Genomic DNA, 13,800 nt, shown 5'->3' with positions numbered 1-13,800 from the left:
ATCACACCATCCCTGTGCTGTGCTGATTTTCTCCTGGGCCTGCTTATTATGAGGGGATCACACCATCCCTGTGCTGTGCTGACTTCCTCCTGAGGGTTCTTATTATGAGGGGATCACACCATCCCTGTGCTGTGCTGATTTTCTCCTGGGCCTGCTTATTATGAGGGGATCACACCATCCCTGTGCTGTGCTGACTTACTCCTGGGGGTTCTTATTATGAGGGGATCACACCATCCCTGGCTGTGCTGATTTTCACCTGGGCCTACTTATTATGAGGGGATCACACCATCCCTGTGCTGTGCTGATTTTCTCCTGGGCCTGCTTATTATGAGGGGATCACACCATCCCTGTGCTGTGCAGACTTACTCCTGGGGGTTCTTATTATGAGGGGATCACACCATCCCTGTGCTGTGCTGACTTACTCCTGGGGGTTCTTATTATGAGGGATCACACCATCCCTGGCTGTGCTGATTTTCTCCTGGGCCTGCCTATTATGAGGGGATCACACCATCCCTGTGCTGTGCTGACTTACTCCTGGGGGTTCTTATTATGAGGGGATCACACCATCCCTGGCTGTGCTGATTTTCTCCTGGGCCTACTTATTATGAGGGGATCACACCATCCCTGTGCTGTGCTGATTTTCTCCTGGGCCTGCTTATTATGAGGGGATCACACCATCCCTGTGCTGTGCTGACTTACTCCTGGGGGTTCTTATTATGAGGGGATCACACCATCCCTGTGCTGTGCTGACTTCCTCCTGGGGGTTCTTATTATGAGGGGATCACACCATCCCTGGCTGTGCTGATTTTCTCCTGGGCCTGCTTATTATGAGGGGATCACACCATCCCTGTGCTGTGCTGATTTTCTCCTGGGCCTGCTTATTATGAGGGGATCACACCATTCCTGTGCTGTGCTGACTTCCTCCTGGGGGTTCTTATTATGAGGGGATCACACCATCCCTGTGCTGTGCTGATTTTCTCCTGGGCCTGCTTATTATGAGGGGATCACACCATCCCTGTGCTGTGCTGACTTACTCCTGGGGGTTCTTATTATGAGGGGATCACACCATCCCTGGCTGTGCTGATTTTCTCCTGGGCCTACTTATTATGAGGGGATCACACCATCCCTGTGCTGTGCTGATTTTCTCCTGGGCCTGCTTATTATGAGGGGATCACACCATCCCTGTGCTGTGCTGATTTTCTCCTGGGCCTGCTTATTATGAGGGGATCACACCATCCCTGTGCTGTGCTGACTTACTCCTGGGGGTTCTTATTATGAGGGGATCACACCATCCCTGTGCTGTGCTGACTTCCTCCTGGGGGTTCTTATTATGAGGGGATCACACCATCCCTGGCTGTGCTGATTTTCTCCTGGGCCTGCTTATTATGAGGGGATCACACCATCCCTGTGCTGTGCTAATTTTCTCCTGGGCCTGCTTATTATGAGGGGATCACACCATCCCTGTGCTGTGCTGACTTGCTCCTGGGGGTTCTTATTATGAGGGGATCACACCATCCCTGTGCTGTGCTGATTTTCTCCTGGGCCTGCTTATTATGAGGGGATCACACCATCCCTGTGCTGTGCTGACTTCCTCCTGAGGGTTCTTATTATGAGGGGATCACACCATCCCTGTGCTGTGCTGATTTTCTCCTGGGCCTGCTTATTATGAGGGGATCACACCATCCCTGTGCTGTGCTGACTTACTCCTGGGGGTTCTTATTATGAGGGGATCACACCATCCCTGGCTGTGCTGATTTTCACCTGGGCCTACTTATTATGAGGGGATCACACCATCCCTGTGCTGTGCTGATTTTCTCCTGGGCCTGCTTATTATGAGGGGATCACACCATCCCTGTGCTGTGCTGACTTCCTCCTGGGGGTTCTTATTATGAGGGGATCACACCATCCCTGTGCTGTGCTGACTTACTCCTGGGGGTTCTTATTATGAGGGGATCACACCATCCCTGTGCTGTGCTGATTTTCTCCTGGGCCTGCTTATTATGAGGGGATCACACCATCCCTGTGCTGTGCTGACTTCCTCTTGGGGGTTCTTATTATGAGGGGATCACACCATCCCTGTGCTGTGCTGACTTCCTCCTGGGGCTGCTTACGGTGCTGCTGTCAGTGCTGTATATCACGGTGCTGGTGTGAGTGCTTAATGTCACGCTGCTGATGTCAGTGCTCTCTATCATGGTGCTGCTGTCAGTGCTGTATATCACGGTGCGGGTGTGAGTGCTTAATGTCACGCTGCTGATGTCAGTGCTCTCTATCACGGTGCTGCTGTCGGTGCTGTATATCACGGTGCTGGTGTGAGTGCTTAATGTCACGCTGCTGATGTCAGTGCTCTCTATCACGGTGCTGCTGTCGGTGCTGTATATCACGGTGCTGGTGTGAGTGCTTGATGTCACGCTGCTGATGTCAGTGCTCTCTATCACGGTGCTGCTGTCAGTGCTGTATATCACGGTGCTGATGTCAGTGCTGTATGTCACGCTTCTGATGTCAGTGCTCTCTATCACGGTGCTGCTGTCAGTGCTGTATATCACGGTGCTGATGTCAGTGCTGTATGTCACGCTTCTGATGTCAGTGCTCTCTATCACGGTGCTGCTGTCAGTGCTGTATATCACGGTGCTGGTGTTAATGCTTTATGTCACGCTGCTGATGTCAGTGCCCTCTATCACGGTGCTGTTGTCAGATGACTCTATCACGGTGCAGGTGTCATTGCTGTATGTCACGCTGCTGGTGATCATCTCCTGCACCCTCTTCTTTGCCTACCCTGGTCCCTGACCTTCCCTCTCCTCCATTGCCTTCATGCGCTCCACAGTCCTGAATTTGTCACACCAATTTCCCATATAAAAAAAGAATGCTTGTAGTTGTTGATCCCAGATTCACCTCGTACATGTGTTATGTCATTGGCCATGTGGTGGGACTATGTTTGCCCAGCTAATAATTATTTTGTGGCTGCAAATTTGACCTATAGGTTTGCGAAGTTCGCCTCCCATTGAAGTCAATGGGGCCCGCCGCGAACTTTCCGGTTCGCGAACTATCGGTCGCGGTTCGCGTTCGCGAAACGTCCCGTCGGAAGTTCGTCCATCACTAGTGACCATATCAATTTCAGGATGGGAGGAGCCTTGTGAGGCAGGGCGTGGGAATCAAACACCCCACAGCCATGTGAATATAGTCTGCTACTGCAAGGGCTCCTCACGTGGCTGAAGCTCCAGGTGAGGTAGTTTAACATCCAGAAGAACCAGATGAAGTCACCCTGACTCTTGTTACGGAATGATATGGACTGTGGGTGGGATACAAAAGACCTTTTAGGCCAGGCTAAGTGTTTTCTGAGTACTAGTACACTTGGGAGTGAAGTAACATCTGGAAGTGTGCGCGGCTGAGCAGAGCTATGGAGCAAGACAGAGAGAGAGAGAGGCTGGTATACTACAGAAAAGCACCTTGTTAATCTTGGTTTGACAAAAGCAAACTGCAATGGTTCTAGTATACAGCGAGGTGTCTCCCAACCCTGTGGAGTAAAGGGAAGATGACTTAATAACTATGTGTTAACTTTCCGTGTCTGAGTGATTGCTACAGAAGGCTTGTTCTTGTGTGTGAGAATGTGCGACGAAGAGTTCTGTCAGTATTTCATGAAATTACATTTCACTGTCATCTTCTATACTGTATATTCCATATTCCTTGCTTCTTGAAAATAAAGGCCTATGGTTGGGGATGTTGTGGGTGGGTCTATGGCCAAGAGTTGGGTACAATATGACGAAGGCTTCTATCTACCAGCAGTGGGTCACTGTCCTATTCCAGAAGAGGTTCTAGCAAAATGGGGCCAAACACACAGACCCTCTTACTTGTAGTTGGCGTTTGCTGTTATAGAGAGGGGAGAGAGCAGGGAACTGTAAGGGGGAACATGGGCCAAAGCAGAGGCTTGTTTTGCAGAAATAAACAAGGCTTTTTATTGCATTTTTTTGTCCAATTCTCACTTTAACAGGAATAAAACAAAGTGTATATCAGAAGTTATAGCTTCTCTATACTGCAAATGTTAATAATTTTGCTTTTTTTTTTTTGATCATATGATAGGGGATATTGCTGGTGGCTGTAAGCTTCTCCGGAATAGATTTGAGAGCAGAGACCGTGAGTGGGAAACTTACACTTGTGTTCTAGGTTACCATGTCTTTGGTAAGTGATTTTTACTTTGACAATGGATATCTGGTTTATAATCAGTACTGTTTTTGCACATCCGTACATACAACGAGACTGTACTGTATAATCAATGTGTGTGGCGTGTGTTTTCCTGGCTACTAAAATGTGAACAGATGACTGTTTGAAGCTGCCATATCAATCCCTGGAATAAAAAATTAGCAGATTGTTGTAAATTCACATTAACCAGTTTGTAATAGAAGATTCATAAGAGCCTTTTAGAGGCAGAGCTTATTTTCTGATATTTACATTTTGATCTTGCAGGATAGAGCTGGTGATAATTAGACTAATATGGGGCAAGATGTGAGTGTGGGATGGGTATCATGCACTGTCCTCTTTTACTATAACTAGTCCTCGGGAAACTCAAAACTAATGTATGAACCCACCCTGTGAAAAATATGCTAACTCTACTTCAGCAGCAACTTGTAGGAACTTGATGAGTTCAGTTAAAGCCTAAGTTTAGTCAGAATTTAAAAATTAGCACAAGGGACATTACTTACAGTCAGTAAGAGTCCCTTATGCTGCTGTCTCCTCTATTGGCTTAAAGCAGAACTATCCTTTTTAGCCAAGGAATCTGCCATCTTAGCATCATGGTTGCTGTAGATCAAATAAAGCCTATCACTTAGCACCAGTTATGACATCAGCCATTTTATGGTTTGACAGTTTGGTTGAAAGCACAGGCAAATCAAACAGTGTTTTTTGAAACCGATAAATTGTTGGGTTCAGTTCCACTTTAAAATCCTCCCCCATCGATCCCCTATCCCTACCCCCGCTATCCTTCTGTGCAGTGGGGTTTAATATAGCTGACAAAGGTGTAATGCCACGTACACACGACCGGGCTTTTCGAGGGACTAGGTCTGACAGTCTTTCCGACAGACTTTCGGCGGAGTTCCGACGGACTTTCCGAATGAACGGACTTGGCCACACACAATCACACCAAAGTCCGACGGATTCGAACGTGATGACGTACAACTGGAATAGAATAAGGAAGTTCATAGCCAGTAGCCAATAGCTGCCCTAGCGTTGGTTTTTGTCCGTCGGACTAGCATACACACAAACGGATTTCTCGGTCTGGCGGAATTCCCGTGGAAAAATTTAAAACATGTTCTATTTCTAAAGTCCGCCGAATTTTTGGCAAGCAAAGGTCCGATGGAGCCCACACAAGATCGAATTGTCTAACAGACTCGCTCCATCGGACCTTTGCTGTCAAAAAGTCTGGTCGTGTGTAGGCGGCATAACAGGCACACAACAGTATCTGACTATGCTCTCCCTTTTTATCCAGCTCCTCCGTTCATAGAAGCTGTGCTACAGATCCTAGGAATTGAGGATGGGTGAATGATTGAAAGGTTCATGTCTTCTATTTGTAGCTGGGGTGCAATATGTGTGGTGGCAATAAGTCACACAGTCTGGAACAATGTAAAACCTGTATTGAAGTAATGTAGAAAACGTTCACAACGCACTCAATAGGGAAGCTACCCAGCCAGGTGCACTCGCAGTTTCCAACAACTTGAAGGTGCAGATTCAAGCTAAGCTGACAGTGTCAATCAGGAAGGTGTTCAAAAGAAATGCAGCCCTATGATTTCTCTTGACGCCAGGAACCATTCCCTAGAGTGTGTGCTGTCCCTCACAGGCAGGGTTCCTCTACCAACTTGCCAAATGTGCACCAAACCTGGGAGCTAGGGCCTTAAAAAGTCTCTGTTTGACCCAAGATGGTCCCCAAGTCACATGGGGGAGCAACATCCAAACCCGTTCACTTCCCAAGTGACAAAGGAAACTATAGAGGAACCATGTTCTTCCTTACTTCCTCTCCAACTGCAGTGCCATTGCGGATGGCACCATCTGCAGTGGAGAAAGTAGACTACCCCTGCCTACACATTCATAGATCCTGTTTAATATATAGAAGCTATAGTACAGATTCTTTGAATGGAAGAGAGGCAGAAAGGGTGGACATAGTGGGGCACTATTGATGAGTGCCTGTCACAGCTCTGTCATCTGTTGACCCCCACCACACTGGTAGATTACAACGGTGGGGGAAGGGGGAATTGATCAAGAAGGATTGCAGCTAACAGGGCAGGCAGCAGCACAAGGGACACATTATACTGACTTTATTGTTTTTTTATTTGTGACTTAACTTAGGCTTTTATCTGAAAACCAAAGGAGAAAATGGACGATAACACCCCAATATGGGGTCAGAGGGCGCTGATCACCCCTGGTATATTGAAAAACAAAAAAACAAAAAGATATCCCCAAGTGGGGTTTTTTGCCAGCGTATATTACCTGTAAAGGCTTAATGGGTATGTATATGTAAATAATGACGTATGACAATTTATTGAAAGTAACAAATGTTTATCAATAAAAAATGAGGATTAAACAGGTGACACAGTGGTCAGGGACTGAGCTCAACTATGTGAATAAAAATATATAGCATATTGCATATGTGGACAGAAATACAATTATAATACTTAAACTATGATATAACTTAAGGTACAATAAAAATAGATAATGTAGACCCTTTACGCGTTTCGACCCGCTCGGGGGTCTTCTTCAGAAGGTTTTTATCTATTATAAAAAAGGGGGAGACAAATATAAATATATATATACCCATACATGATGCACTGTACTAGACTAGAAACAATCTGCTGTGGGCAGAATGTACATCAAACATTGCATGGCTACATAATTGGCAATCAAATAGTATATATTATACAATAAATACCTATATCATTCACATAGGAAATCCTCTTTAAAAGACAGAACTGAAATCCGCTACTTCTCCCGTATCCTTCACAGATGCGCCAGACTTGTGTAGTTGGAAAAAGGTCGCTGGCTTCACCCAAAAGGGAGAGCAAGGAAACTAGGTCCAAGGGGTGAATGGCTTACAGGGGATCACATCATATTACTACCTCCAATCAAAGATAATGGAGGAGAATATGGGTATAAGTAGCCACAGGTGAGAGGGGGGATTTGACCTACAATAAAAGGGAAAAAGAAATATAAAATATATATGTATATAAAAAACCCCCATGTGGGAACTATCGCCTCTGTATGGGGAGATAGGGGGTATACCCATATACGATATCCAGAGTACATGGGTATAGAGATAGATCCTATTATTTGATATAGGGTACTATACAAAATTAAAGTGTAGATAAGTGCTGGGAAATAAGGGTTAAAAGTACCCAGAAAGAAACCAGCAAACAAGAAACACCAAGTAGGAGAAAGAGTGAACTGATAGAAGTGAAAAGAAAGATGTAAATGCACCATGTGCAGGATCAAACGTGATGCAACGTGACTGTGGTAAGGAGAGAAAAAGAATAATAATGTGAAAATGCACGTAAAGTGCTACAAAGTGTAGTGTGCCACAACTAAGCATGAGTGATACTGAGATTAGGCTGTATGTATATACCTGTACGTAATTTCAAATGGGTACACGTTAAAATCACGAAGCCTAGGAGGGGCAGTATGATGACAATGGTGAAAGGATAATAAAAAACGGTGAGCTTAGCAGTGGAGCCCCTTACATTCCTATGTTACCATAGGACAGGAGGGGTTTTGTATCTGCAAGTGAGTGAAAAATAATAATATTAAACTCCTACAAGCAGAGTTATATGTAAAGCAATGAAGCAATTATAGTAAAGCATAGGTGAGATGGTTCAGTAACTTACCCTAGCGTATAAAAACCGTGCAGGTGCTGTCTTGCAATAAAGAAAGTGAAATAGCAGTGTGGGAGGGTGGGGTATAAATACCCCATGTGTAGTTTCGCTCCTTAAATGAGGTCAATCCCCCTTAGCAGTCTTCACCTATCGCGCCATGACCTTATTGGTCGCCATATTGGCCGACCGGATGTGGTCCCCTCGGCGTTCCGGAAGTGACCTTCCCAACATGGCGGGAGGTGCCCGGTAACGTCGCACCGGCGTGACGTCAGCACGTCGCGTCGCACGCGTATGACGTGCGTGCGCAGCGAGGTGCCGAGTCCGGTACCGTTCTGGAACGCCGCCGACCAGATGTGTTGTCCCGGGGTAACGGGTGGTACCTACCCGCACATATCCCGGGATAGAACGGGGGGAGGCATGTGTGCACCAATGCCGCCCCCCTCTTCTGGTCGTGAAGCCATGCCCGAAGGGTCCGCCCTATGTTCATCGACATAAACTACAAGTAACAACAAATGGCGCCATCTAGTGGAGGAAAACGAAAATGCACCCGGACTTTCCGTCATAAAATATATGAAACAAATACCGCATATCACAAATAAAGAATAGATACCATCAAGCAAAAAGGCAGAAGAAACATTTCATAAAGAATATATAAATATATGCTTTACAGGTAATTCGGGTATACATGAGAAGAAGAAATTCACTGGTTATTACATAGAACATGGCAGACCAAATATAGAATAATACAATATATACTCTATATTCCGTTAATCATGTCACACATGTGCACGCGCATGTCCCTCAAACACGGAACAAGTATAAGTATAAAGAAATTGATCAGACATCTCGGAAGATGATTAGTGAGATGTCTGTATGTATGTAGGCATATGCACGTGTGCGACATGTCAACTATATAAATGCCCCAAAGGGGCACAGGGAAAAACCGAGCAAAAAAGTAAAAAAGATAAAAATAAAAATAAAAATAGCAATCAATGTGCATAAAACTAAAGTTGAGGCAGGGCCAAAAGGATATTCAGATTTAAAGGGAGATGTGGAGGACATGTGGTAAACTCACTCGACATTATTGTGTTTTGCCTGAAATGAATCCTTTCAGAAATGGAGCGAATGATATAGCCTCATTCAAGCCTGGAGAGATGGTCGCATTTCGTTTAAAGATCCATCTCTGTTTGAGTTGGAGAAGGGCCTTGTTCCAATCTCCTCCTCGACTCGGGATATGTATGCGATCTAAAGCAACAAATGAAATTATAGGCATCTTGTAATTATGTGTGGTTACCACATGTCGTCCAAGGGGTACATAGAAATTCCCAATCTCCATATGATACACATGTTTAGCTACCCTTTTGTGTAGTTCCAACTTAGTTTTTCCTACGTAGTACGCCCCACACTCACACTCCATGAGATACACGACCCCACATGTCTGGCAATTAACAAAGTGGGACGGACGGAATGTTCGGCCATTCGGAAGACGAAAGATTTTGTCACGTTTGATATACTTACAAGAAGAGCAATGCCCGCAAGGGAAGGAACCCAAAACTTTTTTATATACATATATATTTTATATTTCTTTTTCCCTTTTATTGTAGGTCAAATCCCCCCTCTCACCTGTGGCTACTTATACCCATATTCTCCTCCATTATCTTTGATTGGAGGTAGTAATATGATGTGATCCCCTGTAAGCCATTCACCCCTTGGACCTAGTTTCCTTGCTCTCCCTTTTGGGTGGAGCCAGCGACCTTTTTCCAACTACACAAGTCTGGCGCATCTGTGAAGGATACGGGAGAAGTAGCGGATTTCAGTTCTGTCTTTTAAAGAGGATTTCCTATGTGAATGATATAGGTATTTATTGTATAATATATACTATTTGATTGCCAATTATGTAGCCATGCAATGTTTGATGTACATTCTGCCCACAGCAGATTGTTTCTAGTCTAGTACAGTGCATCATGTATGGGTATATATATATTTATATTTGTCTCCCCCTTTTTTATAATAGATAAAAACCTTCTGAAGAAGACCCCCGAGCGGGTCGAAACGCGTAAAGGGTCTACATTATCTATTTTTATTGTACCTTAAGTTATATCATAGTTTAAGTATTATAATTGTATTTCTGTCCACATATGCAATATGCTATATATTTTTATTCACATAGTTGAGCTCAGTCCCTGACCACTGTGTCACCTGTTTAATCCTCATTTTTTATTAATAAACATTTGTTACTTTCAATAAATTGTCATACGTCATTATTTACCGTATATACTCGAGTATAGGCCGACCCGAATATAAGCCGAGGCCCCCAATTTACCCCCAAAAAAACTGGCAAACTTATTGACTTGTGTATAAGCCGAGGGTGAGACATGCCTGTCCATCCCTGTGTGTGTGTCCGTCCATCCCTGTGTGTCCGTCCATCCCTGTGTGTCCGTCCATCCCTGTGTGTCCGTCCATCCATCCCTGTGTGTGTGTGTGTCCATCCATCCATCCATCCCTGTGTGTGTGTGTCTCCATCCATCCATCCATCCATCCCTGTGTGTGTGTGTGTGTCTCCATCCATCCATCCATCCCTGTGTGTGTCTCCATCCATCCACCCATCCCTGTGTGTGTCTCCATCCATCCACCCATCCCTGTGTGTGTGTGTATCCATCCGTGTGTGTGTGTGTGTGTGTGTGTGTGTGTGTGTGTGTGTGTGTGTCCAGCCTACCTTTGTCCCGAGCCTCCGTCCCGTGCCTTGCCTCCTTGCCTCCGTTCCGTCCCGTGCCGTCCCGTGCCGTGCCTTGCCGTCGTGTCGTGCCTTGCCTTGCCTTGCCTCCGTCCCGTCCCGTGCCGTGCCGTGCCTTGCCTTGCCTTGCCTTGCCTTGCCTTGCCTCCGTCCCGTGCCCTCTTCGGCGGCCATTGTAAAATTCAAAAGCCGCGCCTCCTCCTTCGCCTGTGATAGGCGGAACACTGAATTTCCCAGCAGCCTGTGTTCCGCCTATCACTGACGTCGTATCATCCTCGTCCGTAGTACGAGGATGATACGATGTCCGTGATAGGCGGAACACAGGCTGCTGGGAAATTCAGTGTTCCGCCTATCACAGGCGAAGGCGGAGCCGGAGGCGCGGCTTTTGAATAGTAGAATGGCCGCTGTCTGTCTGCTCGACACGCTGATCGAGCGGGCAGACAGCGATGACTCGAGTATAAGCCGAGGGGGGCACTTTCAGCCTCAAAAAAGAGGCTGAAAATCTCGGCTTATACTCGAGTATATACGGTACATATACATACCCATTAAGCCTTTACAGGTAATATACGCTGGCAAAAAACCCCACTTGGGGATATCTTTTTCTTTTTTTGTTTATCTGAAAACCAAAACTGTCTTCTGAGAGCTCCAACAAATAGTATTTAAAGGATATTTTTGTGACTTGAAGATAGCTTTGTAAAAAAAGAAATAAAATTAAAAATTAAAAAAAAAAGAGAAAAGAACAGTAATAAAGTGTGCATCAACCACTGATTTATTAAATAAAAACAATGTCTTTATTACAACATCTTTCATGCAAATTACAGCACAATAAAAATGTTAAACATACCTAAAGCATGAATTAGTTCCTATAGCAAATAGTAAGCAGTCTTCCCTACTTTCTGAAGTATCAGACACAAGTCTTTGCAAACTTTTGCTAAAAAACAAAAGAACATCCTAATGTGCTGATATAAAAGCATACCTTACAGTTGGATACCAGGTGCGAAAATATATGATATAAGAGGTCATTTTTAATAATACAGGTTATGCTCAAACACTTTAAAGGTGGCAACGCTGGTACACATCTGACATAACACTTTGTGTAACCTCTGCTAATTTATGTATATCTGAATAGAACATAATGTGCAAATCAAATTATTTGTATATAAAAAGACAAAGAATTGTATTTTTATGTCTAATAGGTGTATGGCCAGAGGGATCCGATGGGACAGATATCAATGCACTTGCTCGCTCTTGTGATATGACCATGATCTCTGTTGCTGATGATTTCTGTAAAGTTCACCTTTTCCGATACCCGTGCAATAAACCAAAGGTAAAATGCTAGTAACATCAAGCTATGTTAGAAATTATAGTGCTAATAGTCTTACATGTGACAACATCTTGGATTGACAACATATGAATAAAGTGCACAGCATACCCTACCAGTTAGCAAATATACAGTATACAACCAAAAGGTCCCTGCCCCCACCTTAAGATCACTGACCGGTAAAGTGACTAACATCTCATTAATGGCACCTGAAAGTCAGTGGGCTATATTAGGCAGCAAGTATATAAGTATGTTCGGGGCCACTCTGTGCAAAACGGGCTGCGCAGTGGAGGTAAGTTTGATAGTTTTGTTATTTTAAATAAAAAATAAAAAAAACCTTATGCCGCGTACATACAACTGGACTTTCCAGCAGACTAGGTCCGACGGTCTTCTCGACGGACTTTCGGCGGCGTTCCGACGGACTTTCTGAATGGACTTGGCCACACGAACGGACTAAGTTCGTTCGAAAGTCCGTTCATTTTGAACGTGATGACGTAAGACAGGACTAGAAAAGGAAGTTCAATAACCAGTAGCCAAAAGCTTCCCTTGCGTCGTATTGGTCCATCAGACCAGCATACAGACGAACGGTTTTCCTGATAGGAATTGAGTCCGTCGGACAGATTTCTAGGATCGGATTGTCCGACAGACTGATTCCGTCTGACCTAGTCTGCAATTTTAAGACTTGACCTGTTTGGTATCTATTTATTTGACTCAACCTTGTATTCTATATTTTACCAAACAATTGTATCATTTTTTTGTTTGCACTTAAATTAATTTTAGCATATTTTTCCAGAAAGTATGCATTTGATAAAATAACTGTTCAAATATTATACAGCATTAACCAGTTGCCGACCGCCGCACGATGATGTACGTCGACAGCATGGCACGGGCAGGCATATGGGCGTACATGTACGTCCCTGCCTTCCCCCGGGTCGGGGGCCCGATCGGGCCCCCGCCCGGTGCCTGCGGCGGTCGGTATTCGTTCGGGAGCGATCCCGGACGAGGGGACGGCCATTCATTCATGGCCACCCCCTCGCGATCGCTCCCGACGAATAGAAATGTCCGGTGACATCACTTCCTCTCCTGTAATGTAAACACAGGAGAGGAAATGATGTAATCTCTCCTCGTGTCGGTCTTTTTCGTTCCGGCACGGAGGAGAGAGGATCGGTGAGTTGCACCAACACACTACACTAACAGTAGAACACGCCAGGCACACTTTTCACCCCCCCGATCACCCCCCAATCACCCCCCAATCACCCCTGCCCCCCCCAGTCACAGTGACACCAAGTGCATTTTTTTTTTTTTGCATTGGTGTCATTTGTGACTGTAATAACTGTTAGGGCAGTTAGGGTTAGCCCCCTTTAGCTCTAGGGTGCCCCCCTAACCCCCCCAATAAAGGTTTAACCCCGTGATCACCCCCCGTCGCCAGTGTCACTAATAAGCGATTTTTTTCTGATCGCTGTATTAGTGTCACAGGTGACGCTAGTTAGGCAGGTAAGTATTTGGGTTCGCCGCAGCTTTTTATAGCGTCAGGGACCCCCATATACTACCGCATAGCCCCCTGATTGCCCCCCAGTTAACCCTTTCACCAGTGATCACCATATAACTGTTACAGGTGACGCTGGTTGGTTAGTTATTTTTTTTTTTGTTTCAGGGCACCCGCCATTTATTACCTAATAAAGGTTTAACCCCCTGATCACCCGGCGGGTGATATAAGTTTGAGGGTCAGATAAGGCCTGCGTCGCCCCAGCGTCAGGTTAGTGCCAGTACCGCTAACACCCACGTGCAAAGCATACACCTCCCTTAGTAATATAGTATCTGATCAGATCTATATTAGCATTGCCTGCATTTTAGGTTTCCCAAAACGCATTGTTAGCGGGATCAGCCCAGATACCCGC

At 45.2% G+C, this 13,800-nt stretch overlaps 1 protein-coding gene across 2 annotated transcripts in view; it reads left to right on the top strand.

The window, feature by feature from the left end:
• Positions 1 to 13,800, top strand: part of EML3 (EMAP like 3) — a 194,898-nt gene that overhangs the window by 167,791 nt on the left and 13,307 nt on the right. For both annotated transcript variants that reach the window (XM_077455852.1, XM_077455850.1), the window contains 2 exons: positions 4,075 to 4,173; positions 11,778 to 11,908. In XM_077455852.1, the coding sequence (XP_077311978.1) occupies positions 4,075 to 4,173; positions 11,778 to 11,908 (230 nt within the window). The remainder of the gene's footprint in view (positions 1 to 4,074; positions 4,174 to 11,777; positions 11,909 to 13,800) is intronic.

The sequence above is a fragment of the Lithobates pipiens genome, unplaced genomic scaffold (genome assembly GCF_037356315.1).
Source record: "Lithobates pipiens isolate NorthernLeopardFrog02 unplaced genomic scaffold, aLitPip1_a1.2 Scaffold_10, whole genome shotgun sequence".
In the NCBI taxonomy this organism is placed as follows: Eukaryota; Metazoa; Chordata; class Amphibia; order Anura; family Ranidae; genus Lithobates; species Lithobates pipiens.
This window is presented reverse-complemented; position numbering and strand designations above follow the sequence as displayed.